Below are 27598 nucleotides of genomic sequence, written 5' to 3' on the forward strand. Positions count from 1 at the left end.
CGCGGGCTGCGTGGGCGGCCGCGGCCTCACGGCGCGGCGGGCGCCTGCGCGGACGGAGCGCGGGGGGGGTGGTAGCGGGGGAGGCGGTGCCACGGCGCGTTCCCGCGTGCGGGCCGGGAGCCCTTCCCCTTCCCTTCCCTTCCCTGGGCCTCCCCCACTGCCTCCCCCTGCCCCGCGTCCCTCGCAGGGCGCCGGGCCGGCGCGGGGGTCTGTGTGCCGCGCAGGGCGGGAGGGAGGGAGGCGGGGAGGGGGGGAGAGAGAGAGAGAGAGAGAGAGAGAGGCTGAGCCAGATCTTCATGCCACTGCAGGCAGCAGCAGCAGCAGGTAAAACCAGCCCCAGAGCATCTGCTCCCCTTAACCCGCTTGCCCCCCTCCCCGTCGGCCGCCCTGCAGCCCAAGTGCGCCGGCCCCCGCCGAGGCCTTTCCCCGGCGGCGGCGCCTCGTCCCGCTGCCCCCGGCCGTCAGTGGGCAGCGGCGGGGCGGGGAGGGGCGGTGAGGCCTGCTCGCACCGGGCTGCTGCCTCCGCCGCCGCCGCCGCCGCCGCTGCTCCTCGGCCTCCTCAGGCTCCTTCCCGCGGGGCTGCGCGCCGGAGCGGGCGGCGGCCCGGTGCTGGGCCGGGGCCGTGCTGAGGGCAGGTACTCCCCGGCAGGGATCTGTGGAGCCAGAGCCTCGTTTCTGGGAGGTGAAAGCAGGGAGGGAGGAGGAGGCAGATCTGTCACAAGGTTTCCCCTTCTGGATATTTTTTTTTTTTTTTTATTGGTGGTGGTGGTGATTCTGGTGGCTGAAGAGGGAAGTTAAGGTCTTCATGTTTGTTTGTTGGTTTTTGGGTTTTTTTTTTCCCCTCCAGGCCTTGAAAAAGAGTTTTTAGAAGCAGCTTGGTTTCCCTCCATTTTTCCTGCCCCAGAGCCTCTCTTCCTCCCTGTTCTCACCTATCTGACTCAGTCTGTGTTAGCTGTCCAGTTTATTGCCATTAGTGGTAGATGTTTAATTGTCACTTGCTTTTCTTTAGGATACAGTAGTTCTAGTGGTGTACAAGTCTCAATTTCAGTGCAAGGGCTGCAACTAGCACATTTCAGCTGTTTGACAGTTTTATACTCTTAGATTGCTCTATCGTACCCATCAGTAGTTTAGTTTAGATACATGTCCTGTGGTATTGCACATCCTGAAGGCGTTATGATCTGCTTTTAGGAAAATACTTGTTCCATCGTATTAACATAGCATTGCTTTGCTGGTATATGTGCGTGAAGGTGGTATGTATGTGAAAGAATCATGTACCAGAATGTACTGGGATGGGACTTGGGAGACAAGAATACTCTTCTAGTTCTGCCACTCACCTCCACAGTGTCCATGCACTGCTTTACTCTCAGTAATCCCACTTGCCTCACCTTACAAAGCACTCTGAAACTTGGTTAAAAAGCACCACATAAGAGAAGTATTTCTTTTCAGACCAATGAAACTTCATTAAAGCTGTTGTTTGTCAGTTCTGTTACTTGCCACACACTCATTCAGCTATTACTGATAATACCTCCTCTGTAAAAACTAAAGCTTCCAAATTGTATTCCAAATAAAAGTGGGCTGATTGTTGGTATTGAAAATATTTTTAAGAATTTGAGGGTCGTGAAACATGCAGTTAAATTAATCCTTGATCCCACCTTTCTCTGAATCATCATCCGCTGTTACATTTGCAACTTGCAGGTTGAAATACTGTAAGATTTAAAACCGGGCATTAAGAAAAATACATTGTTGGTGGATGATAATGATTTCTATTTTTGAAACCACTCTTTTTTTATTTTAAATGTAATAATTGTCTAACACAACTGTGAATTGCCAGTTGTCAAACTTCTTATTTACTAACACACTTGGCCCATGTATGACCTAAATGCTGTTATCCTAGAAGTCATTTGTATATATATAATAGTAGCGATTACTGGAGTTGTTACAGTTAAGGTTCTGTTGTAATAGATTCAGACTATCAGGTAAACACAGAATTAAACATAGCCTACTCCAAAGAAATGGTTGAGATTTTAAACCTTTTTGTGTATTTTCTTATTTGAAATTGGTAACTCTGCTGCTGAGCCAACAACAGGAGCTTACCCTTGTATGAACTGTTAACCTACACAATGAACTTCAGTTCATAACAAAGTATGAGACCATGAGCAATGACTATTTTTACATATAAGCACATACTGGGAAGATGGTGCATTTTTTTCCCCACGTAGATTTCGTGATGCTCTCATAATTTAGATACTACAGATATGGTAAACTCCTACGAAAACTGAACATTTCAAAAGATATTAATGGCATCCTTTTGTTAGTGAGATGAAGACAAGAGTCTGTTCTCCAGCTTTGTGGAGGGATGGCAACTAAATAGGGCTTGTACTGGTAGCTTTGTTTAACGATTAATTACACTACTGAGATTCTTGCATGTTTCATGTCACTTCACCTTCTCGGAAATCTGAGGAAAGCCACAAACTCGATTTTTTACAAATAATTTTTCTACTTCTGCTGCAGTATTAGCAAAGCTCACTTGTCACACAGGAATGGTTCAGAGCTTTTCTTAAAATGCCACCTGTGAGTGGCACTTACCTTTGAGAAATCGAAGTGAAAACATTCCACTGACATTTTTCCTTCTTTGCAGTATAGTGTTGGCTTTACTCAAACATTGTTCTTTTCTCTCTTGTTTGCACTTGCATCTTTTGGACTTTGGTACCTCACATTCATATGCAAGAAAAATGTGATTTGCTGGAAATGTATTATACATTCTCTGCCTGCCTATGATTTACACTGATGTAGAGATCATCTTTGCTGTCCCCAGGTTGTTGTTGTTATTGTAACTTAATTTTTCACTGGGGAAGGGCTATGCAAAGAACTGTTTTACACTTTGCCCTGAAAGGAATTCTGTTGACAAAGTATTAGAAAGTTTACTTCGTGCTTCATCCTTAGGAGTTTTATCTTAAACTGCTAGGTATGCTGGTGTAATTGACAACAGCTGTTGCTGAGAATTGTGGAGGATAGACACTTTCTAACATAATCATTTCCTAGTCCATTTGAGGCTTTGTTGATTAGCACGTGTAAGAGCATTTTGGATCAGGATCCAGTGATGTCTGCAGAGTGCAAATGTGGCATGTTACCTAAACTGTTTGACTTAGACTCTACACTGCTCTGTAATAAATAAGCTATAAGTTTTGTGTGCTTTTTCTTCTAGCCCAGGAAAGTGCCCAAAGCAGTTCAGTCTGTAGTCTATAAAAACACAGATCTGTGTGTGAGTTGCCCTCTCAGAAGAACAGCGCTGTTAAATGTGATAGAAGGAGTTGCTTTCCTGTGTTTGGTTGTTACAATAGTGAGGCTTACACTCTTTATTTTTGACCTCCAAAAGAAGGGGCGTAGCTGTTACCATTTCTAGTTTTTAGGAAGGTTGCTACTGTGGTCTTGTGTTTTACTCAAGAATGTTTTTATCAGTCATCCAAATGTCAAATTTTTTTCTGATGTTGCGGCTTCTGTGATCAAATACTTTAAAAAAAAAAGGACTAGAAATGGTGCAATTTGAGGTCCCTGTCGTATTAGATAACATTATAACCTGATAATTCATGTTCTTTTTGCTGATGTTGAATATAAAAAAGCATGATTACTCTGAATCTTATGGGAATCTGTGTGTGACAGTCTTTGAGGAGAAGTGGTTGACCATATTTATAGTCTGAGAGTTGAGATAAGTAGCAAGAGCCAAGCTGGAACAGTTGTTCATCTCCAAGGTCTGGACACAGTTTGACTATTCAACATTTAGCATATTTTGGATGAAGGTTGATGAGTTACCAAACAGAATAGAAATGGGTATTTTGCCTCTGTTAATGGTTAGGTGTAGAGTTCCCAAAAGTACTGAGGCATAACATGATCTGAAGTCTGGTTGGAAATAGTTTGAAAATAATGAGAAGAATCACATGTCTCTGATGTTGAACTGAATGCAGCAGAAAAGAGACAGTATCATGGTATCCTGTGTTCTGTTTAAAAAACCCCAACATTTTCCTTCTGTACTATTTAATTTGAGGGGCTTTCTGTTCTGTTAATGGGCTGGTAAATCATTATTTTAGGTTTATTAAATAACATTATTACCACACTATTAATTAATCTAGTTGTGTGTATGCAAAAAGTTCATGGGCTTGCTTAAGCTGACTTGCATTTAGTACTGCATCATGTAGTGCTGCATTAGAGTGGGATCAAGTCTATCTTAATACATGAACGTTTCACCTTACATGTATTACAGCATCAGTTTTTGTCTCAATGGGTTTGTTTTCTGAACTTCTAGTTGGCTAAGCTTTTTTTTTTTTTTTTTTTTTTTTTTTTAAAGTGTATCAAGATACTGAGAATCTACCATTTACTTCTGTGGATGACTTGTTTCAGTGATTCATCTTTTCCACTATTTAAAAATAAGGCATGCAATTATTGTTTGAATACATTTGAATGCATCTGTCTTTCACTGCTTCTTGTTATCTCGTTTGAATTCTCCATCGTATCAGACTGCCTTAAAACTTGATTTGTCCCTTTGACACTGTGTTTTCACTCCTCTGCATGGTGAGACATTTAAAGACAGATACAGATTAAAGACATTTAAAGACAGATACAGATTTTAAAATACATAGTTTTAAAAGAGCATCAACAGATCATAGATTTGCTGGGCTGACTACTCTAGGACTCTTGGATAAAGTTTAACAAGTACGCTGATTTAAAATATTTGTCTCTCAATGTTTTTTAACATCTGATCTGGAACATCTGTTTACAAATGAGTTGGAAAGAAAATCAATATAATGTGATACAATTATACCATTTTGAATCTTTCCAACTATAGAATGAAAGTATTTATTGGCTATTTTTGATCTTTCCTTATGATTTTTAACACTTGTGCCACCTCTGTCTAGTCATGGGCCTCTGCTGTTATTGAGGTGGTGTTTGTTACTAACACTCTTGGCTGTGTTATACATGGATATTTTGTGTTTCTCAGTTTCTACACTCTGTAACTCTATGTTGGTGGTGATCCAGCCTTCCCTTTTCTACATTGTTGATCGGTTTGTTTTTTTTCTCCTTACACTTGCTTCTTTTTTCAAAAACATCAGGTCAGTTGTCCTCTTTGTTATCTGTAGAATTGCCTGACCATAGATAAAAGCCCTCTTAAGGAAGTTTCCATTTTCATGTTTTTCTGTCTACCATTTTTCTTCCCATTCAATTTTGTTCATAACTCTTTTCAGCTTCAGAAATTTTGAAACCTCAGGAATATGAGCGTGTATGTGCATCATATGTTTACATAGATGTCAGTAAGCTCTATCTGGCTATGTAATCTGATTAGGATCAGTAATTCTTAGACTATCCCCAATTTCTAGTCCAATGACTTACTCATTTTAGCTGTTATAATGGGATATATGATAATTTCTCTGTGTCAGTTATGGTGAGTGCTTTTAGAAAACAGTTGCTAATAATTTTTAAAAGCTGATGTTTTTACTGTTGCCTGCTTGAGATCCTGAGATACTAGATTTCATTATTAAAGACTTGTTTGACTTTTTTCTTTCAGCACTTTACAAATATAGGCTTACAAAAAAAATCCTACTGTTCTCTAGTTTGAGGTAATGGTCTGTAACTGATCTTTACTGTCACCACCTTGTGAGTGAGCTGTCTTATTTAACCCTTAGACCCACATATAGTCAGTATCCTTTGGTTCTGAACTATCAGGTAATGCATGTCTGAACAATGTTTCTTGAAACCTGGATTGTGCCTGCTAGATAATAAGTGGCAATTTATTTAATCTCTAGCTGTTACACAAATGGACTTTTGTCCTTTCCTTTTTCCTGTAGGGAAGAAGGATAGATATGTGATGTGTATTGAGAATAAACTTGCATTTCAAGAAGGTGTGGAACTTGTTGAAAGTTTTAAAGAATCTTTCTAGAACTGTAGAAGCGCACTTTTGGCAATTAAACTTCACTCTGATGTTAGTGTAAGAATTGTACCTGGCATCAGATGAATTGTTATCCGGGCCGTTGTTTTGTCACTTACAGTGGCCAACAGCAGGTGTTTTAAAGGAAGTTAAAAAAAATTCCCAGTTGTGGAATAATTGCCATACCTACTCCTGAAGTTCTTGTCAGTTCATAAGGGTTTACAGTACTGACCCCGAGTGTTCCTCCCGCTAGTATTTTTCTTGTTGATATGTAATTTTATATAGGTGGGCATTTTCATTATCCATGGAAATATGTAATCCTTCTACAAATTTTACAATGTTGTATTTATAATCTACCTGCCCACTGTCATGCTCAGCACTCTTTTCTGAATTGTTGAGTAGCTTAAAGCTCAGTAGTTACTGGAGCAGTGCTGATGATTATTTCTTATCTGCTGTGCTTTAGATGTGTCAACAACAAATTTTATTTGCCAGCGTGCTGCCCATTTACTTATATTTTTTTAACGTCATTAATTTCACATGGTGTTGATGAACTTGATTGTATTCTGGGTCCTGAAATTTTCCATTAACACTGGTGGATGTGACCAGCGATTCTTCATCCTGTATGAAGTGGATATACACACTCTTTCCTCCAACCTTTTTTTAGCTCCTGTCATTGTTCACAGCAAGGCAACATCCATATCTGGATGAAGATTTGTCTGTATTTTACTGATTGAAGCTTGACATGTTGCAGAGTAGAAAACTGTTGATGTATTTTCTGATCTTCTCCAACAGATTCTCTTTCAAAATGAAGATTATATTCTTAAACCATGATTAGTTTTTCTATCATCTCTGCTTTTAAAGGGTTTGTCAGTGTTCCCACTGACCTTTCAGATGTAAGTTTGACCTGTTTTGAAAGTAGAGACTTTTAAGCCTGTAATGGTACGTTTCATGTTTATTTCCTAATCGTTCTCATATCAGCATGCTTGCTGCACTGTAAATCTGAGTAAGAGGATCCAGTGTCAAGGTGGTACTTTGATTTCTTGTAGCTTCTCGACTAAACTTTATCTGGAGTATTAGTGATTAACGTTTAGTAGTTTTGTAGAGCCTTTCATCTATAAATTAAAATGGCATTAATCATTTTCAGTGAGAGGGAAGTAACTTATTAAAGGCCAAACAACAACTCAATGGGGAAGCTCCAATTTAAACCCAGATTTTATAATATCCCATCACAGCTAATACAGGAGCACACAGTAAAATATTTAATACACACAATTTAAATGACTTTGTTAAATGAGAGAAATGAAAAGTAATTTAAACATGTTAAATAGTAGACTATGTAAAATAAATCTGAGAAGTAGAGTGAAAGAGTAGATATAAAGATAATAGTACTAATGCTTATGGAACAAATATAAGTAAACATATTATACTTCTCTTAATGTAAGTCTGCAAGGTTATTTGATAATTGTGCTGGGGAGGATAATGGGGTTACTAATTTCTTTAGTGAGAAGAGTGGCTCTCAGCTGATACTCGTGCTTGTTTTGCATGTCCTTTTTCCTATAAAACTAAAACTTACCTGTACTTTCAGAATGGTGGCTTGAACACCTGCAGCATATATAGCCAGTTATTTCTATTGGAACCACATATTCAAAAAAATATGTGGAAGCCTTGCTTGTCTTCCAGTTATTCATGAGTCAATAGCATAGTGTTTCCTCCTCCAGGCCTGACTCATTTTTAATTTGCATCATTTACATGTATGCCTATGGTACTAATAAATATACACAGTTTGGGGAAAAGTTAATGAATTCAAATACATAACTGGGAAATTCTTTTATGTGTATGTGTGTGTATTTGTTTGTGGACTGAAAACTGAACGTGGTGCTGCTTGTGATGATACCTTTTAAAGTTTTTTATACCCCATAATCTTTATGTACAATGCATTAAGTAGTTGAGGCTAACAGGCCAAAGATTTCACTTCCTTTGGTTTTCATTGTAGATTCACATTTATCCATAAAGCTTATACTGTTTGTGCCCTGCCAGTTTTACTGCTTCATCAAAATATGTAGCAGATAATATTGAAAAGGTTCTTTTCCTTTGAAGTATGCAGAAGTCTGGACTCCTGTAAATTTAATTTTTGTGGCTGGATGAGAGAACAGTGGATGAGCACAAGTAGAGGAAGGTGCAACAAGCAGGAAGTTTCTGATTTCCTGTAATCAGAGGAGGCTCGAGTCCTGGTCAGTGGAAAGATTTCTTCTGAACACATCAGTGGTATATGTTCATCGTGCACAAAACACATTTAAAGTGCTCAATCAAAAGTCAGTGTCTTGAAAACTAAAAAAAAAAAAAAAAAGGAATAAAAAAAGCTAGCATTTTAGATTTATGGAGTGTGTGTGTGTTACAGTTAGGACTTGGATTTTATTTTTTTTCAAATGTGCTTTTCAAAGAAGGCAGTAAGTTAGAATAAATAAGAATGTTTTATGAATGAAGGTAAACACCTTTTTGTTTGTGAATTTACTTCACAATTTTCTGGGGAAGTACTTACATCAGCATGAAATGCCCTTTGAAATTTTATGTTGGTACTTCATTTATTACTTTCAATAAGTTCATTTTGGGGAGTTAGTTCTATTTTGAAATTAAAAATTTGTTCCTGAAAAATCCAGCAAACTGAATTACTTTTTTCCCTACTCTGGCTGTGTGTAAGGCAGTATAAATATTTTACACTTGGAAATTCAGTGTCCCTTTTTCACAAGGTTCCTTTCTGTAGTCAGGGTGGATTTCACCTAGTAGAAAGCTGCTTTGGTTTTTGGATTTGTGCAGTGGTCCCAACTTTTATTTATTATACTGCCTATGAGTCTTGATTTGAAGATTGCTTGATTCAGGTGCAAGATGACAGTTGAGACTTGACTGCAAGTCAGGGAATTGGAAAGAAATTTAAGGGATAGACAGAATGAAATAAGTATAGAGCAGGATTTACCTTCTCCATGTCTAGCTAATTACCAACTGTTTGTGGCCCCTTCCATACTACAGATTTTTCAGAACTGCTGCTTTTGTGTCCTGCCTTTGATCACTGAAGTTGTTTGTTTATTTGATACACCTAGGTAAAATGTCAAAATTCAGTTTGCAGAGATGGAAAAGCTGCCCAGTCTTTTGTCTCCTATGACTTTTGTCTTGAGCCTTAAGTATGTTCTTAGGGTAAAGTTAGAGTAATTCTGTATCTGAGAAGAAATGAAAACGTATGTTGGACAGACACAAGTTAATATTAATTTTTAGGAACCACATCTGATGATGATGTCAGACATATACTTGGTGCAGTCATGCTGCCTTTACCCACAAGTGCAGAATCCATTTACTGCAAGGTTCAGTCCTTATGAAACTGAGTGGGAAGGAGCAAAGGACAGTAGCAGCTGCTATCACTGGACATAGCTCCACTTTGATGTTGTGCGTTACTGGGATGGATTAAGTTAAACATTCAGAATGAACGAGTGGCTGTTGCAAATCCAGCTGAGATGCCGTGTTGGTTTAATAGCACTCCTGTGCACTCTACAGCCTCAGTGACTGAAGAAAGTCCTAATTTGGTTTTAGTATGTTACACATTTTTGTTTTGGTCTTCAGGGATTTTAGATAAACTGTCAAAGTTCTTGTATATTAGAAGAAAAATATGTAGTTCTACCTGTAAGTCAGTATTCAAAACTGACATATGCCAGGAATTAGAGCATGCTGTTGCTGTTTCATAGCTGTTGGGTGAGATTAGATTTTTACATTAATTTACAGTAATAGTGTATGATCAGTCATGGTTATAATTTCCACTGTGAGTAATTTTATCTGAGAAGAGGGCAAATGTGGGCTGAGTGAACATCGTTTTACTCCCTGTAACAGCTTACCCAGATTGGGATAAAAGTATGTTGATAGACTCATGCTGTAATTTTTGTAGGTTGACTGGAGTGCTACGTTTTCCAGAGCTGCTGTTATTTATCATTTAGCCCATGAACATGTTAGACACCTCCTAATACAGATAGTCAGTGTTTTAAGGTAGCTTTCAGTAAGAGTCAGGGTAACCTCCCATTTTCTGTATGCTCAGAAGCTTCAGACTCACACCATCCCCTTCCAGAAGTAATGGATCAGTCTAGCTCAAGCCATGTGAGCTTGAGAAAGAAGAATGGCCAGGTAGGAAGTGGGTAACTAGGGCTTGTACCAGTGGGTTTAAGAGGAAAACCTTCAACATAAAACTTATTAACAGGCATTGAATAGCATAGCAAGTGTCCTGTGCCTTTCTACCTTTTTTTTTTCACCCTGAACATTTCTTTTAGATCGCTGTTACCTGTTTCTCTGCAGTCTCACTCTGTCCAAATGCTTGCAGCCCTGGACTTTGCTGAGTATGAAAGAACCTGGCATACTTCTAAGATTCCACCTTCTGAAAAAATAGAATAAAATCAAACCCAACAAACAGAAGGTGTGTCTTGAACTTGTGCTGGCCATTATTCTGTTTTGTTTATTACAGTGTATGTCTCGATGTTTTGTTTGCCTGATTTTTGTGCATGTCAAGCTCCTCAGCTTCTGTGTTTTCAAGCCGTGAGTACGTCCAGCTGCAACGGAAATAATTGTAAGGTAGTGTTGTGAGTTAACCACAGTAGGCAGCTAAGTGCCACATAACTGCTCACTAGAACAGAAATGTGGGCAAGGAAGAACAAATACACTACCGATAAAGATACGGTTTTAGATATTGAGGCAGATTGTATTGGCTAACTGCATTTGTGGGAGTGATGGAAGACACAGACTTTTACAAGGGTTTTAACTAAGGTTGTCTTCAATTGTCATAAAATGGTGTACAGTGATAAAGATGCGAACAAAAAGAATAGTATAAAATTCCTGATGAGAGGCTCGATCATTAAAGACCGCTGTCCTTAACCATTATTGAAGACTTTAGCAACCAATGAGATGAGTATTTTAGAGGTTGTGCACTGTGTGGATTGGTTAGGAGGCGAGTTGGATTGCAAGGATAAGTGAGGAGAATGAGAATTTTAGCTGTATAGGCAGGTTGACCCCTACATGTATAGGTCTTATTAAAAACAACAAGAACAACAACAAGGTTTCAGATGAGGTATAAATATATTGGAAGATGAAGAGGAGTTGAAGAAAATCACCTCCTCATTTTGAACCTGAGTGGTGAAAATGGTGACAAAGATGTATATGATACTGAGAGAGAAAAAGTGATCAAGGATTTCTCATTTTTCTCAAATATTCAGTTTGCTTTAGAAAGAAAGATATCTGTAGTAGTATATTATGTTAAGCTGACGCTCTTTCTGATGTGCTTTGTATACTATGTGCACTTTTTCCTCTAAAAAAAGATTACTAAAGTTGCCAGCAAGTCTCTAGATTGCCTGTATTGTATTTCAACTAATGTTTCTTACTTGCCCTGACCAGTCAACTTCTAAAATTATTATTCAGGTTAACTTCAGAGTAAGTGAAGGTTGGGTAGCAGTTTCATTTTTTTCAACATGAGAGAATTTATCTTTCAAAGTCCTGAGTTACAGTTTGCAATGATTTCATCATTGAAAAGTATCCTGAACTGACAACAAGAAATTAACTGCCATTTCCTTTGAGACTAATTCCTGTCTACAGTTAAGAATTTTGCTTGGTGAAATGTTAAGGCTATGCCAATTTTATTCTTCTTCATTTTGCTGAGTTTTGAAGGAACCGAAACAAGTGTCAATTCCAGAATTCTGTCGTAGCTGCTAGTAATGGGTTTCTCATGATTCATTGCTGGATCTGTTCATAGCATCCACTGGATACTATGACTTTCCATGTAGTCCCTTCTGATATGCTAACCTCTTCCCTGTAACTTGAGATGCATTTCTGTACTTTCACTATTACACAGAATGTTTCAAATATTTTTACTTCCATTCGACATTTGCCTTTTCTGAGGCTGAAGCTATGTTTTACTGTCAGTTCCTCTCAAAGTCTGTGCCACCATTATGACATATTGCCTTGAAGACACAGGTGAAGGATGACAGACAGTGAAATGAAATTGAAATACAAGCAGACTTTCTAATCATGTGTACATGTAAACAAATGAAAAAACATTTAACTGACATCTGTCATCTTGCATAGGTGAAAGGAGGAGAAGGTCTCTGTTCCATCCCGGACATTTGCTCTGATACCTTTCTCTCAGAGCTCTAGCTCTGCCTTCCAGTCTCTTTAGTGTTTCTGAAGAGAACTGTCTTAGAGCCAGAGCTCAAAGTTCAACACTCTGCTGTAAGCTCTGTCATTTATGACAGTTGGTCACAGATCATCTAACTGCGCCGGACCTTAGTAGGCATTCCTGCATCCATAGGCATATGTAAGTTACAATAATTCTTGAAGGATGGGTTATTTTATTAATACTATGATGAAAGGAAAAAAACCCAAACAAATAAACCCTCAAACTCCCTGTGTCGTCAGCTAACCTGGTCTCTCAAGAATTTCTGTGTGACCTGACATGAAGTCTGGAATAGCTGCTCCTTCTTAGTGACCCAGCTGCGTGTTGATGGAATGGCAGAGATCTGTCTGCTCTAGGTCTAGAGGGAATGACAATGATGAGGTGAGATTAAAGCTGTACTTTAGTTTCCCTCTGCCCAATTAAACCTTCATTTGAAATGCTGTTTGCAGAAATACAGTGGGGAGTGGCTGGTAACCATGAGGGGCTGCTCAGTGTCTGCTCTCTTGTACACATTGTCAAAACCCGCCATGTGACATTTGGCAAGGAATGTGAAAGGAAATGCTTGTCACCCAAAATAAGCAACTAAAATCCAACACTGTACTGGATGTGAATGCCTATATCTGAATTTAGTCCCAGTCTGTTAACTGGGTGCAATGAAAGTCTTAGATAATGACCTCTACATTGCTTAGAACAATCACCTTCATTTGTTTGGCTGGATGTCCCCTGATCCCATTCTACCCAAAGCCAGATTCTCTTTTTGCTTTGTTTTTTTTCTCTTTTTACATCAGATCCTCACACTTTTTAATGTTCAGTAAGGCAGTTATAAAGCCAGTTGGTTATGTACTACTGACTAAGAAAAACTATTCTCATTCATTAATTGAAATATGTACGTGGTGTCATGCATCTTTGACCATTCAGCTGTAGTGGATCTTGACATATATGCTTGCGTCACCCAGTCTGTCTTGGTTATGACAGTTCATGAAATGCATTTCCAAGTACCGCCTGCTCCCTGAATTCTCAAAAAAAATAGTATGTTGGTTGTGTTTTGTGGTTGGTTTTTTTTTTTGTTTGTTTGTTTAAGTTAATCTCTTTTGTAAAGCCATAGTAGGTAGTGGGACATTTTTAATATTTACTTAGTGTAAAAGGTGCTGTGTATACATATAAGCATTTTAGAATTCTAAATTGGATACATAAACCTTATATATATGCATAGTATTATAACCAAATTATCTCTTTGCTTTCAGTGAATCTTGATCCTAAAAAGGTATCTGGAGCATTCTGGCCAGAAAACAGCTGCTGTTCCTAGAGCATGCTTACATGGGAAAAAAGCAAGACAGAACTGTTCTGTGATAGCTCACCATGTGAGCTTTCTTCTCCCATGCTTTTAGTGCTGCCTTAGTCCATCAGAGATTTCCTGCAGACCTACAGGTGGACTGTATTTACTAAACTAAAGTCTACTTGTTATGCATTGCTATCCTCCGTGGCCGATTTGTGAATGAAGACAATGTTATGGCAGCTGGTCTTGTATTACAGCTAGTGAAATGGTTCATTTGTAGACTTGCACTGTGAGAGCACAACAGTCTTGAAATATGCAGGAGTAAAAGTAAATTAGACTTGGATTTATTAAGAACTTTTACTTTGTATCTTAGTTGTAGTTCTTCAACTCACTCGCTTGATCAGGTATGCAGGCAGTGAATTGAGAATTTTTGTTCGAGGAATCTCTAGTCCAGCATGTAGAATAAAGGAGGGCAAATGAGTAGCTAGAGCTTTGAATGGTGACCCAGACTAATAATTAAACACACAACTATCTTGGTAATCCTTGAATGATGTAACCTTCATGTTATCTTGTCATGTGACTAGAAGATAGATATGCAACACATTTCTTTGTACATTTTAGATCATGTGAAATTTGTATTCACAGTGCACCTCTTTTAATCCTGAAGGTAATCCCTCATAATAAAAAAATGTTAAAGAACTTTAGGATACATTTTCTAAGTTGATGTATTTTGCATTAGTAAAAGCACAGAAGATTGGGAAGTACAGGGTATAAAACTTAACCTGGGCATTATTCCTGCTGTTTATGGTTGACTTGGCTTCATATTTAGATTTTGGGCTTTAACTGATTTCATTAGTTAAGATATTTTCTTATTTTAGTAAGTATTACTTGCACTGTGTGTGGAAATTTAAGGTTAAAATGAAATGGGTATTTGTAACAGTAAGCCCTCTGGATAGGTAGCCTATGCCATCTCTTTCTGGCAAGCATATGATTTCATGAAATTGGTTTACTGCGAGGTATTGTGTGTGATACTGTACATTACTGAAAACAGCTTTAACAGTAGTACAGAGAATTACTTCAATGCAGTTTATTTTTTAAACCTAGTTCACTTCCTCACTTTTTCTAGCATTTGAGAGGATTTCTGTTGTCTTGCTTTGCTGTTCTGAAGGCATTTGTCTCTTTTATGGAAATTAATTGATCTGACAGGGGTCAGAGGAAATATCTCTTGGTTGCCTGTTTGTTTATGCTGCATGTCAAACAATATGCTTGTTATCGTTACAAATTCTTATGTAAAATGGATAATAAAGTGCTGGTATGGCTAAGTGAAATAATGCATTGCTTTCTGGATACCTGCTGAGTAAGCAGTTAGTTCATGAAGTCAAACGTTGAAGTCCTGGGCTTCTGGATGCTTACGATTTGTTCCAGGAAGAAAAAATTGGTCTATACTTGTAAGTCCTGAGTGACTTCACTGTTGACTTCAGTGATGGAAAGACCCAGCTAAACTTGAACTGACCAATATAGTTATAACCAAGATAAATTTACTGGAAGTAAGAGGTGGGAAGAAGAGGGTGTGTACCAGTTGGTTAAGTTAAACTATTGTCTGTCCATTGTTTCTGGCTCTTTTTCTAGTCATTAACTGTTTATTTCTGCTGTTACTCTTCTGTAGTGGTCATGGTGTCTGCAGTATGTTAACATTAGTTAACTTGGTGTGTCTTAAAATTTTATTTCAAATAAAGCCATATCTAAAATTAAAAAGTGAACATTGATGAATCTGATTTTTAATGAGTAGCAGCAGAAATCTTATAAATACACTGTAAAATTATACTGGAAGATACATTGAAAAGGATTTAGTGAATGTAGGCTTTTTTAAAAAATTAAATTGTTTGTGATGGAAGGATGGGCAGAATTATGTATGACATTAGAGGTGGTGCCGTGAATCAGGAGTTCAGGTAGGATAACTAAGGATAATTTCTAAACAGAAAATACAGTATAATTACCTTTATTTGAATTAAGAGCATGAAATAATGTATCTTAAGGCTGTTAGTCTTTAAACGGGATGAATTTTAGATTCTGATCTGTGTCAGTGAAGTGTTTTATCTTGAAGTCTTGTGAGTAGCAATCCAGTTTCCATGTGACTAATAAAATATGGATACTTTGGAGTTTAGTCAGTGAACAAATCTGAACAATTGTTCAGATTTAGGTAATGAAAGAAAAAACCCATTGGTTAAAAGCTAGTCAAACCTTAAAGTACCTATTAGTAGGAAGTCTTGGTACTGGAATTTAGGTGAGAGAAGGAAAAATAAGGTTAGTCAGGAAAACCAGTTCCATGGTTGTTAATGGGCCTGGGTCATATACGTTTGCCTTGCTAGCACCTTTTTAGTGTGATTAAAAATATCCAGAGCTTATGACATCAAAAAATTCATTGTGTGGGAAAAAAAAAAAGGATTCCTTATTGTTGGCTGTGGTGTTATGTTTGGCTTTCAAGAAACTGACTTGTTTTACAGTTTCAGTCAAAGATCAACGCAATCATTTGAGCCTTGACTTTCTTTTCCAGGAGTCTGACAGAGCTGGTAGCATTTTCTTCTGTCAGGCTTTTGTTGTTTAAGATCAACTCTTTGACTCACTGACACTGTAATGAGGAGTAAACAAGCCCTATTTCTTTGCTACAATTTGTAGTATGTTTCTAGTGGATTCTGAATTTAACAGTACTAGTTGTTAAATCATGTAGCTATAGTAAACTTCTTTACTAGTGGTGGTAATTGTGTTGAGAAATTGCGTATCACAGCCCCATATGGAGGGGTTTATCTTCAGTCCTGATGGTATCAGCTTTTGCACTCCACTGCTGCCTGTCTGCTTGCTTCAGAATACCATCTCTTCAGTTCTCCTCCTGCTTTTAACCACTACATTGTAGTCACTGGATTTCAAATGTCCTGCTTGGCCTTTTTTTCCCCACTGATAAATGTGTTAGGTAATGCAGGTCCACGTGTGCTTCCGATCAACTACATGAATGACTGTTCTATTACACAGGGCTTAAAAATATGTGTCTCTGTGAGAATAAATACTTAACAGAGTTTAGAGAATAGGATGCTGCTGAGAAGAAAAAGGTTTACATTTCATGTAATTTCTGCGATTAGAGAACATAACAGTGATGTCCCTTAAAACCACCATAAGAATCAACATCTATTCGTACTGTTCCTATCTAGCAGGTATATAAACATCTGAAGTCTTCTGGATCTCTGATGTTAAAAAGATGACAGGATTGTGTCTTACAGAACCTTTATAAAAATAAGTTAAAAAAAATATTGAATTCAAGATTCCATTTTTTAATTTTTTTTTTTAATTCTGTGTTCTAACCAAACAAATGTTATCTTCATTTACTTCTCAGTGGTTGGTGTCTATTCGCTGTGCAATTTATTGTTCATTGATGACATTTTCAGCAGGCCTGAAAGTTACGACAATTAGGTAACAAGAGTTAAAGGGAAGTTATGTTGGCATGATTATTTGAGTAAATTTGCCTCCTGTATTCCATATTCCATAGGGGTTAAGCTATAGCATTATTTCTGTGATTTTTCCAGACCTTCACACAATCATTAATTACTGTTGAAATCTTTACAGTCTGTTGTTAACAAGTAAAACTATGTATTCAGAGTAGAGAACAGGTTGCCTTCTTATTTACCTGGAAGATAATGAAGATTGGGTAATTTTGGATGCCCTTTACTGGGGTTTTGTTGTAAAGTTTTAGGTAAGAAAGTATTCTCTTCAGGAGGAGGAAAAGATAAACCTTCTTCTATGCATCCCAAGATTAATATATTAGAGTTGGTCTTAGGAAAATCAACAGTGCATGTTCTTTGATTTGAGGTTCTGTGAACAATTCCAGGCAGACATAAGTTTTCCACTCAATGAAAAAAAAGACCAGGAAGGGAAAAAAATCTCAGATAGTTTGGAAACACTAAGTCAATGAAACTCTTGTATGACGTAATGGTGGTGCCATTGCCAACACTTTATTTTTTTGGCTACTATTTCTGTTGCTAGAGCACTCCCGTCAGTCATGGAAGACCAGGTTCAATAAAGTCTTTTTTTGCACCAGAGAATTATCTTGTACCTGTTATCCCCTAGGCTGCTGCTGGAAATTTTGGGTATGACATGCTTACAATCTCCTGCCTAATAAAATTTCCTGTTGTAGAAATTAGAAATTCACTGAGGCTACAAATGGAATTCAGGGGACCTACATGATGGGTGAATATCGTAATCGACGGAGAAAAGAATAAATCTCAGTGTTTCCCTGACAATGCACATTTTTATACATAGTGAAGCAGAGATAAGAGCGAGAGCGCAAATAGCTGCTCTCAAGCAGAAGAGGGATTGGTTTCTCTGCTTTGTGTCAATCCTCAAACCACATGCACCTTAGTACAAGGAGGGTATTACCTGTTTTTAGTCATGTAATGACAAGGTTCTTTTTGATTGCAGGCTGCCTTTATAGATTGAATAACAGGTATCATGATCATCACCAAACACCAATCAAACTGGAGACTAACAAAAGCTGGAGCTCGCGTATTTATTTTCCATTCCACTGGTAATTGTAACTATAAGAAAGTGTCATGTAGTTCATTAAACAGTTTCATTAATAATTCTAAACATAATAAAGGGAGAAATGCATCTGTATATATGTGTTTAATTGAATTAGCTTTAAAAAGCAGTGGTACAAGTATGTTTTGTTAATCATCAATTACTATAGATAGTGAAGGTTCTATATAGAAAATAATGAGGGTCCTGATTCAGAGATGGTACAATGAAAGAGTTTTTATTTAGTTGGAACAAGTTATTTTGTTGTTTGAAGCTCACATTGGAGCCTGAAATACCTAATCTGTAATGCTTAAAGGAGAAAAAATAACAACTATTTCTTCCCTGTGTAGAAATTAGATGCACAGCTGCTAATCTGAAGCATTTTACCAAATTTAAATCTTAACATGTGGAGTCCTTTTCTTCTTTTATTATAAGAAGTTAAATTCTGTATTTGATTCCATTAATGAATTAGTAAACCTGGCTCAAACTTTTTCAGGTAACAGTTAGAAAAGAGGTGAGTGCAGTACTGTTATATCATGTAAAATATTAATTTCCCTTAATGAGAGATTTACTTTTTGTTAAAGAAACATAAACAGTGAATGTGTACAAAATAGATCAACTGAGTCTTTGCCTAAAAAACCAAAAACTTAACTTTTGGATATTAAACTTAGTTCAAAGATGTAATTTAATGCAGTCATAATGATCTTAAGTCAGTTAAGTCAGTTAATGTTCTCATAATAACATTAGTTCTGTCTGCTCTCAGGTACTTTATATAGCATAGTATACTGCTATGAACCTTATTACCTGTAGGATTCACATGAATGATCATCATCTTGAAAACCTTCTGAAATCTTCACAATTGTGTTTTCTAATGTCCTTTGTGTTTAGGTTGTCTTAATTAAAAAAAAAAAAAAAAAAAAAAGGCAATGGCAAGGGACTTTGTTTTTCCTACTTATCACAGTTTAGGTAACTGGTCTTCTAAGAAATAATATCCCAGACTTAAATGCTGCCATTTAAATTTCTGTCAGCTGAATCTTTCCTCCCCTTTTTACTGTTTTATAGTATGCTGGCAAATTTACGGCATTTTCAACAATTAATAATTTTTTTTCATGAAAGACTGGTATTCATCAGCCTTCTAATTTATCTGAGTAACTTACAGGACATTGCAATGTATGACGTCCTTTTGTCTTTTGCAGATCAGGTGTTTCTATCCTTTTATATTTAAAGGTGAAGCCCTGATTTTTACTTCACTATATACTGTAAATCTAATGATCTGTTTGGGGATTTGAGTCGAAAAAGTGCTTCTGGTCTCTCGCTAGTGGATAAACCAACTTCTTTTGTACAGTGCTTGCTAACAGAGGTGGCTATTTTATTGATGAATATGGAAAAAGTGTATAGTCCAGTGCTTTGTTCCATTCCTCTAATTTATGACACCAGTAATAATGGATGATGAATGGGATATCCAAAACATTAATAAATTATCTTAAGAGTTGTACTAAATCAAAGAGGAGGAGACTAGGAAATAATCTCATATAATGCCTTCAAGAAAAGTAAGCTAATTCCAGAGTAATTTATTCAGCGATATGCAAAAACCCAGAGAAATTTGTTGAAATTGAACTGCTATAGTTAGTATGATGTTAATATAACTCAGCGTTCCAAATGTGCTATTCTAGACATTTGGATCACCAGCTTCAGGTGGCAAGAGATGTAAAACGTACAGACTAAAATCATTCTTAAATATTTAAGTTAAAACATTGAGTTTAAGCATATTTAAAATAAAACCCAGCAATTTTGTCCTACATTGATGACGCTTACTTCCTCTTCCCTAAATTCATCTATCCACTAACAGGGTCGAAATTTGCAGCAGTTTTCTGCTGTGGTTTGCATTCACTAGCTTGGTGATTCTGTGTGAAATATGCACTCATTCTAAGAGAAACTGCAGGCTTTTGGGTTTTTTTTAGCAGTGAAGTTTCTACGTTTTGTCCATTTGGATGCCACAAGCAATAGTTCTCCCAGTGACACTGGCTATCTCAGAAGGAAACTTGATGTTAGGAGATGCATTTGGCTGCTTATGCAGTATTCATGTGACACTTTGCTATGGACAGGGAGCATCAAAGTAGTGGTCTAGTTTTATGCAAATGAACTATTGCCATTCTTATTAATCTGGTTCTTAATGTTAATAAGTCCAGTGAAATTTAGTCACCATTATAAAATGGAGTGAGATTTAGGGAGTGAAAGTGTTACTGATGTTGGTAGAAATAAGACATTCTGGAGGTGGTGTAAGGTTTTTCATTTCACAGACTGATGCTCTGAGGTTCTATGAATGTGTTTTTTTTATCACACTTAGATGACCTATGTGTGGGCTTAGATAATTTTGTCATCAAAATGAGCAATATGGTTTTTTGTCCTCCCTCTGTTCTCCTTTTTTGCCATTTTCCTTCCACACCTTGCACCTTTGCTGGGGTTTATATGTCTGTATGGAACTGATCCACCTGATAGAGAATATATATTTTCTTTGTTGAGGTTTTACAATGAGTTACAAAATAGTTAAATGTTTTTGGTATATAGTTAACTAAACGTCATAAAGGCTATACTTTCTACATCAAGAATTATTGAAAGCCCTTATCCTTGATGATTTCTAATCAAATTGGATCACCTTTGGATACAGATAGTTACCTACCTACCTAGTTGTATTAAACTTACGATCCATTTCCATGTTTATTTCTTATGTGTAAAACAGTGCAAAAGAACTTCTTACTGTGCAACAGGGGCAGTATAGTAAATGGTTTCCCATACTGCATGGATCTCAACTTCATTTTTGTGACTAAGATTACGCAGTGACAGCTGGATACTAAGCCACTTGTATTGAGCTTCTGGATTTTTTTTCCCCACTCCCCCCTGTCATGATCCCCATGAGAATCTCAGTGATCCAAACCATAGTGGTCTGGATCGTGGCATGCTATCACTGCACTCATAATGTTTGTCTTACAGATGGACATTTTCTAGCTATGCTACTTTCTGATTTCTTAGAATGCATTTTATTGATTGTCTTTCTACTCATAGTCTTAATTTAACCTTTAACTGTGAAATTTGTTGTAGTTGCAATTTTTTACATAAAAGTTGTCATCAGAAGGTGTCACCAGTTGCTTTCTACTTGTTTCCTCTCAGTTTTTAATAAATATACTAAGTATTGTTAGTTGTATGCTACTTCTAATCATTGATCTTTATGATAAGCAATTACTATACTTTTAAAAAAAAGTGAGTTGTAAACAGTATTTTGGGTTTTTTTGTTCCTGCCTTAATCTAAGCTCAGGCATCTTGTGAAAATGTTGATATTAATTCTAACTTAAATGAATGTGCTGTATTTATGAGTTAGAGTAGGACTGCTTTGGCTCAGTCAGCCCATACTTAGGCAGTTGTTAAATTTGACTTGTTTTTCTCCATAGCTGATGTGACCGAGTCTGTAATTTTTAATGCTGTCATGTTTAAACATAAGTAGAGGATAGCAAGCATTTTTAGAAACTAGGAATTATATCTATTTTCTAAGTTTATTAGATCTTTATACATGAAGTATATATGTAGATTTTCTTCTCAGTGTATTTGTCTTACCTTTTATTTCCCGCTATTTTCTTTAGGCCATTTATATTGGAGTTTCACATATAACTTTAAGATCTTTACTTCACCCTTCCATTTATCCTAAGGTCTGCCTTGGCTACAAAAGTATAAACCTTATAGTCAGTCTTCAAGGTGATTAACTCATAGCATTGCATTGTACAAAAGAAACCAGAGTCTTTCTGCATTGGTATGTGTGGTGTTAAAACTGGGTTAGTAATTACAGTGGGATAGATTTCCCCTTTCTGCAGACCCCCAGACGGTCTCATTATGTTCAGAATGAAATCAAGATCTGTTGAAGACCAAGAAGGTGTTTACCAGTAAGCGAAAGATTTGCATTGTCAATATTTGCCATGATGCCAGACCTTAGCTAAAGGAAAACAACTATTACGAAAGCAACAGAATCCTATATATTTAGTGCCTTTCTCATTATGTTCAGAAAAGTCTATTAAACAGTTTTTTAGAAGTTAAGGTACTTGTTGATGATTGTAACTTGGCTTTAAGTTTCTTCTGTCTATGATACATCATAGGAACTTGAATCAGCATTATATATCTGAGACGAGTGCTCTAATGTCTTTGTGCTGCTTTTTGTTCTGGAGAATGTATCACAAAGTCTCATAATGGATAAATTTCACTTGAAATTAATTAGAGCAGACAGCCAAAAAGAGAATGGTAGCAGAGCTTGGAGTGTATGATGCTCACCTGGATAAAAGATGAATAGATTCAATACCTCATTCAGTTATTTATAGAAAGTAGAAAGATTCTCCGTTTTGCAGAAATTAAAGTATCTGTATCAGTATACCAAGGAAGGGATTCGGCAGCTCTAGCTTTACCAAAATTGGAGCATAAGCCTTTACTCCAACAACAATAATTAAGGCCTAAATTGGGAGAGCCCTTCAATGGAACAAGACATAAACTGATCTTTTTGAGAGTAAGATGCAATATCCGCTCTCTTTTATATGAATATCCTTAAAGAACAACCACCATTAATTGTGTAAGATGATGATTGCACACTGTATAAACTTACAAAGTAGTCCTTCGCATGCAAATCTGTGCAATTTGTAATTTTGTATTTGATGCTTCAATAAATAGGGCATCTGAAATAAAAATGTAATTGCAAAGAATACATTTTCAGCCATGTAAAAAAAAAAAAGTAACCGATTCAGTAATATGTTTTGTGATGGCAACAGAGGAATGCTTTGGCCTTATGCATATTACTTGAGAAATAAGGATCTTAAAAGTAGGGTTGTACTCTGTCATGTATATGACATTTGAGGGCTTATTAGAATCACAAAGTGCACAACTGAGGTTCTTTGAAAAAGAGAAAAGAACTTTAAGTAGCAAAATGTGAATATGAAATAACTGTAAATTAATTTTTGCCCAGTCCATTCATTTAGGTGTTGATTATGTTTCATCATTGCTAATTAATAGACAATGTATTGTTTAAATAGGGTAAAAAATGGTAGAAAAGTGTCTCTAATTGGAATATCAAATTTTGCTACCAAAATAAAGATCCCATAGTTTGGAGTACTTCCATGTTACGTGTTATGAAGAAGTCTGCAGTGAACACTGCAAATCAATACAATGAAGGGTTAATTGTGAAAACTGACATAAGTTTTATTTTCTTATAAATCAAGAGGTTGGTAAAGTGTACGCTGACTGTTGATCATTAGAATACAAAACTATCTGTTAAAATCAATTAACATGCATATCTGATGACTGATTGTATAAATATGAAAGTCAAATAATTGTAATCGTTAACCATGGCTTCAGGTCATATGAGTTGTCAGCTCAAAAAAACTAGAGGAGAAAGAGGTTGATTTGCATATATTTAATGTGGCATGCTGTACATGTGGGAATTTGAGATAAACCTTTGCTAGTAATCTGCTTGTTTTTATCTAAAAATCGACTAGGAAACGTGGGTCATAACAGTCAAATGAGCTATGTGTTGTATTGATAGCACTTGATTCAGTAGTTTGGGATTTAACATTTTACTATATGTTTTAGTATCTTAAAATTGATTTTTTTCTTAAGAGAGAATTGGAAGAAGCTGGTTAAAAAGTTATTCAAGAAATACTCCAAGATCTTACCAGGAGCATACTCAAAATTATCCTATAACTGATTGTAAGACAGAGTTACTTTTACATTTTTAGTTAGACTTATACAGTATGTATAACAAGCACTTCTTTGCCTTTTATGGTAAAAAAATAATCAGATATATTAAAAATTTTAATGAAGTACTGTACTGAGTCACAAAAGTATCTTTCTATGTGAAGTGGACCAGACAGATAATTTTTAATTTAATTGATCAACTGTAATAAATAGAGGGAGGGAAGTGTGGCAGAGGAATGAGGCTTCTGACCTGGAAAGGATTTACATATTATTTACATTTCTGAATATAATAATCCATTGCAGTATTTACCTTTTTTTTTTCCCACTGGTAATGCAAGATAGTTTATGTAACTCATAGCAATTCAAAGAATCCTTGAAATGTGAGTCAGAATATAGCGGTCAGTATCTTACATTACCTAAAATTTGGTTAAGCAAGTCTATCCAGCCTTTTTCTTTTCCCCTGTATTTGGTCCTGACCATTAAAAAAAAAATAATTCCTGTCCTAAATTTTGAAATATGGTAATTTCTTTCTAAAATTTCCTCTGGTTCCTATTTTCTTGAGTTCCCAAAGAGAACCAGCAGCAATATGTGGTTTCTTTTGGTCTGATTTGTACCTGCAAACTAAGAAACTTTCTGATAATGGCAGTATCAAAAGGTGGAGAAAAGAAGATCTTGTTGCTCGGTGCTTTTTACTGTGGGCCTTATTTATAATTTTGCCATTGTAAGTATTTGACATTTGTTCTTGGGTATGTGATACAATCCAGTTCCTTGCATTATCACCCGAATTAACATGAGTACCAGCAAGGTGGCCTCTTTACTCTAGCACTCATCTTCTCAGTCTGGGCAGAGTACAGAATGCACGCAATTACTTGATTTCTGATATTCTTCCTCAGTGAAGTATACCTGAATGGCACTGCCTTTTGCTTTAGTCTTCTATTGACCAATCTTTTGCATCATCTGTTAAGGCACCTGTACTGTGTTTGAGGGTTGGGGGGAAAAAGGACCAGCTGGCAGAACAGAGGAATGGAAATCAAATTCAGTTTCTGTCCTTTACCTCTTACATAGGGTAGACTTTGCATTTGATTGCAAGAGAGGGAAAGGTGGCTGTATCCCAGGTCACTGGTTTTGTGTCCCTTCTTTAAATGATTTACGTGTCTATTTGAGCAGGGAATTATGACCCTCTAACCTAGAAATAGTCGTATGAGGAGGTCAGTTCTGTAACCATAGATTAGAAGCCCAAATTAAACATGAAACTAATAAAAAAAAAATAAGTAAATTTTAGAAGGAAGAAAAAAAGTCTTTTTAAGACATAGGTGACTGTAATTACAGTTTTAGCTGTACTGTAACTCTCTGGTGAAATATCACTTTGCTACCAGAGGCTGCCAAGCTGCAGATGAAGGAAGATGATCTATGACTAAGTGGTACTTCCTAGAGAAGGTCTGATTCCAGAACCTCAGGATCATTCCTGAGCCATTCTGTGTCCCAGTAATCCTCAAAATCTTCTAATGTGTTAAGGTATATACTACTTTTACAAGGATCTGTTACTTTAAAAAAGAAGGATTTAGGATGTGTATGATTTGTTTTGGGAGTGGATGGGATTCACAGATGCAGTGTAGGAATGAATGAATTGCCATTCTCAAACAGAAATCTGGGCACTAAAAGAGAATACCTTAGCAATAAAACCAGTCTCATTTGTCCCACTTCAGAATCCTATATTGTGAGAAGAAAGTGCTTCAGATTCCTTAAAATATAGAAGTTTTTTGTACTCTTGTGTTTTGGGGCTTGCAGTATTATTAACTCAAAGGGGAGGTATACTTTTTCATGATGACTATATTTAGCCAGGAGGAATAGTCCTTTTTAAAGCAAATTGAAATGAGTGTATGAGAGCGTGAAATTATCAGCAGCGTTGGTGCACATTTACATTACTTCTACATACCCTTTTGAATGACCACACAACAGAACAAGTACTTCATTTCCACTGTGTTGATTTTTGTTGACAAAACATGGCAATCTATCCAAAGGAGGGTGTTTAGCCAAGATAAATATAAAATTTATGATTAAGCAAAGTGTTTCCTTATTATAATCCCTAAAGAGAATTTGAGACTTGTTAAATATAATATGCCCAAGTAGTTTTAAGAGTAAATTATCCTTTATGCTTTTAAATGCTGAAATACAGCAACACCATCAACCATTTGAAATCTTACCAGCAGAAACAACACTGCATACTGATTTCCTTTGAACCAAGTAGCAAAAAACCTGTGCATATAAACAATATATAACCTCAGGTTTGATGTATTCATTCACTTTTACAGTCCTGTACAGAGATCATGTCAGTAGCACGGTTTATGCAACTGTCTCTCACTCTTTTGTGTAATGTGTGTTACGGAAGAAAGCAAATAAACCTTTTTGACAGAATGGAAAAAAATTGATAACACGATTACACTTATGGCATAATTCCTTAACTGCTCTAGTTACGGAATACCACTGTGAAGAAAACTATGGTGGCTGTCAATATTATTCATTAAAATAAATGGAGAATGAAAATTGATTCAGGAGATGAGTGGATTTTGACCTTTGTGGTACCATTGTTGGCATTGGAGTGCAGTGTTCTAATTAAATTGTGAATGTACTTAGATAGTGGATATTAAATGATCTCACTGTATTCTTTCAAGGACTATGAACTTCCAAAATCAAGGATAACATTAGATGTCAGCCAAGTATTTTGTCCTTCTCGTGGTTTGTCTTTACATCTGAATTAGTGCCAGTTTGCACAGATTGTGTGTCAGCTTAAATACAAGAAACAGGCCTCAGTCTGCTTGAACTCGTTCCACCAAAGACTTCTAAAAACTTTCGGTAGTCTGCAAACTGTAATGGTTGTTTCACATTAAGTTGCTTTGTAGAATTATAAAACAGCTTTTCTTGTGCTTTCAAATAAAATGTTGTCATCCGCTAATGAATGAGATACCATCTGTAATAATTAAGGTTATTCTACTTGTTTTCCCCCTGCAGCAAAACTTCTGAAGGTTTGCAGAAGACAGGAGGAGAACCACCAAGAAGGCTATTGCAGTATTGTAAGTACTGCACCCAGGAAAAAAAAAAGAAATATGTGAATTAAGAATGTTGTAAAGAGATTTTCATTTTGGGGGGCGAAAAATGAGCTACATAAAGGGATTACGTGTAAAATACAGAGCAGGATGTATTGTAGCAATCATGTTAATAATTTACAAGGGAAAAACTGCACACTTGTAAAATCTAAAATTGTATCCTTGTGCAGTGTAATCAGGAATTTACCAATAGCAGTGAAAAATATTTCTCTATCCACCAAAGATTGATCTAGTTTATATACATTTGTTTATTTAAAACTATCAAAATTTAGAAAATCATTGTAGTTTTGTAGGTTTGTCATTTGTTTTAGTGACTTATTGTTTAGGTTATTTTGCAGAATTATTTATTTGCTGATTTATTTATGTATTTCATTATTTATTTATTTGATTATTTAGTAAATTATTTATCTGATGAATTATTAATACATCTTCATGACATGCTTTAAATTATTTATAACTTAATTTTGAGTTTATTGCTTTTCGACGCTGCATTGTTACTGACTAGTTTTGATTTTTTTTTTTTTTTCTTGGTTCTTGAAAATTAAAGTACTAGCTCTAAGGCAAAAGTATATTCTTTGCAGAATCCATAGATGGTTTTCAATGAAGTAATTTACCAAGTAGATACTAATTTTGTTTAGCTTTATATTGCTTAATATCACTTTTCTAGTTATTTAGCTTTTGCTTCTATTATTTCATAGATGTGTCAAGATCAAATGAGTGACCTTTAAGGAGCAAAGATAAATGTTTACTTTAAAACACATAGAAGCAGAGTAGTTCTATTTTCCCCTTCATAAGTACTATTTTATTATTCTTAAAGTTAA

The 27598-nt window shown here is 36.4% G+C and overlaps 1 protein-coding gene across 2 annotated transcripts in view; it reads left to right on the top strand.

Moving 5' to 3' along the window:
• Positions 1 to 257: 257 nt before the first annotated feature.
• Positions 258 to 27598, top strand: part of TBC1D5 (TBC1 domain family member 5) — a 332932-nt gene continuing 305591 nt past the window's right edge. Inside the window, exons 1-2 of one of the 2 annotated variants that reach the window (XM_049798069.1) lie at positions 258 to 324; positions 26683 to 26744. Coding sequence is in view for 1 of the 2 variants with exons in the window: in XM_049798068.1 (XP_049654025.1) it covers positions 297 to 324; positions 26683 to 26744 (90 nt within the window). In the remaining variant the exon portion in view is untranslated. The remainder of the gene's footprint in view (positions 325 to 26682; positions 26745 to 27598) is intronic. The other variant, XM_049798068.1, reaches the window with a different exon arrangement.

Source organism: Accipiter gentilis, chromosome 4, assembly GCF_929443795.1.
Source record: "Accipiter gentilis chromosome 4, bAccGen1.1, whole genome shotgun sequence".
Lineage (NCBI taxonomy): Eukaryota > Metazoa > Chordata > Aves > Accipitriformes > Accipitridae > Astur > Astur gentilis.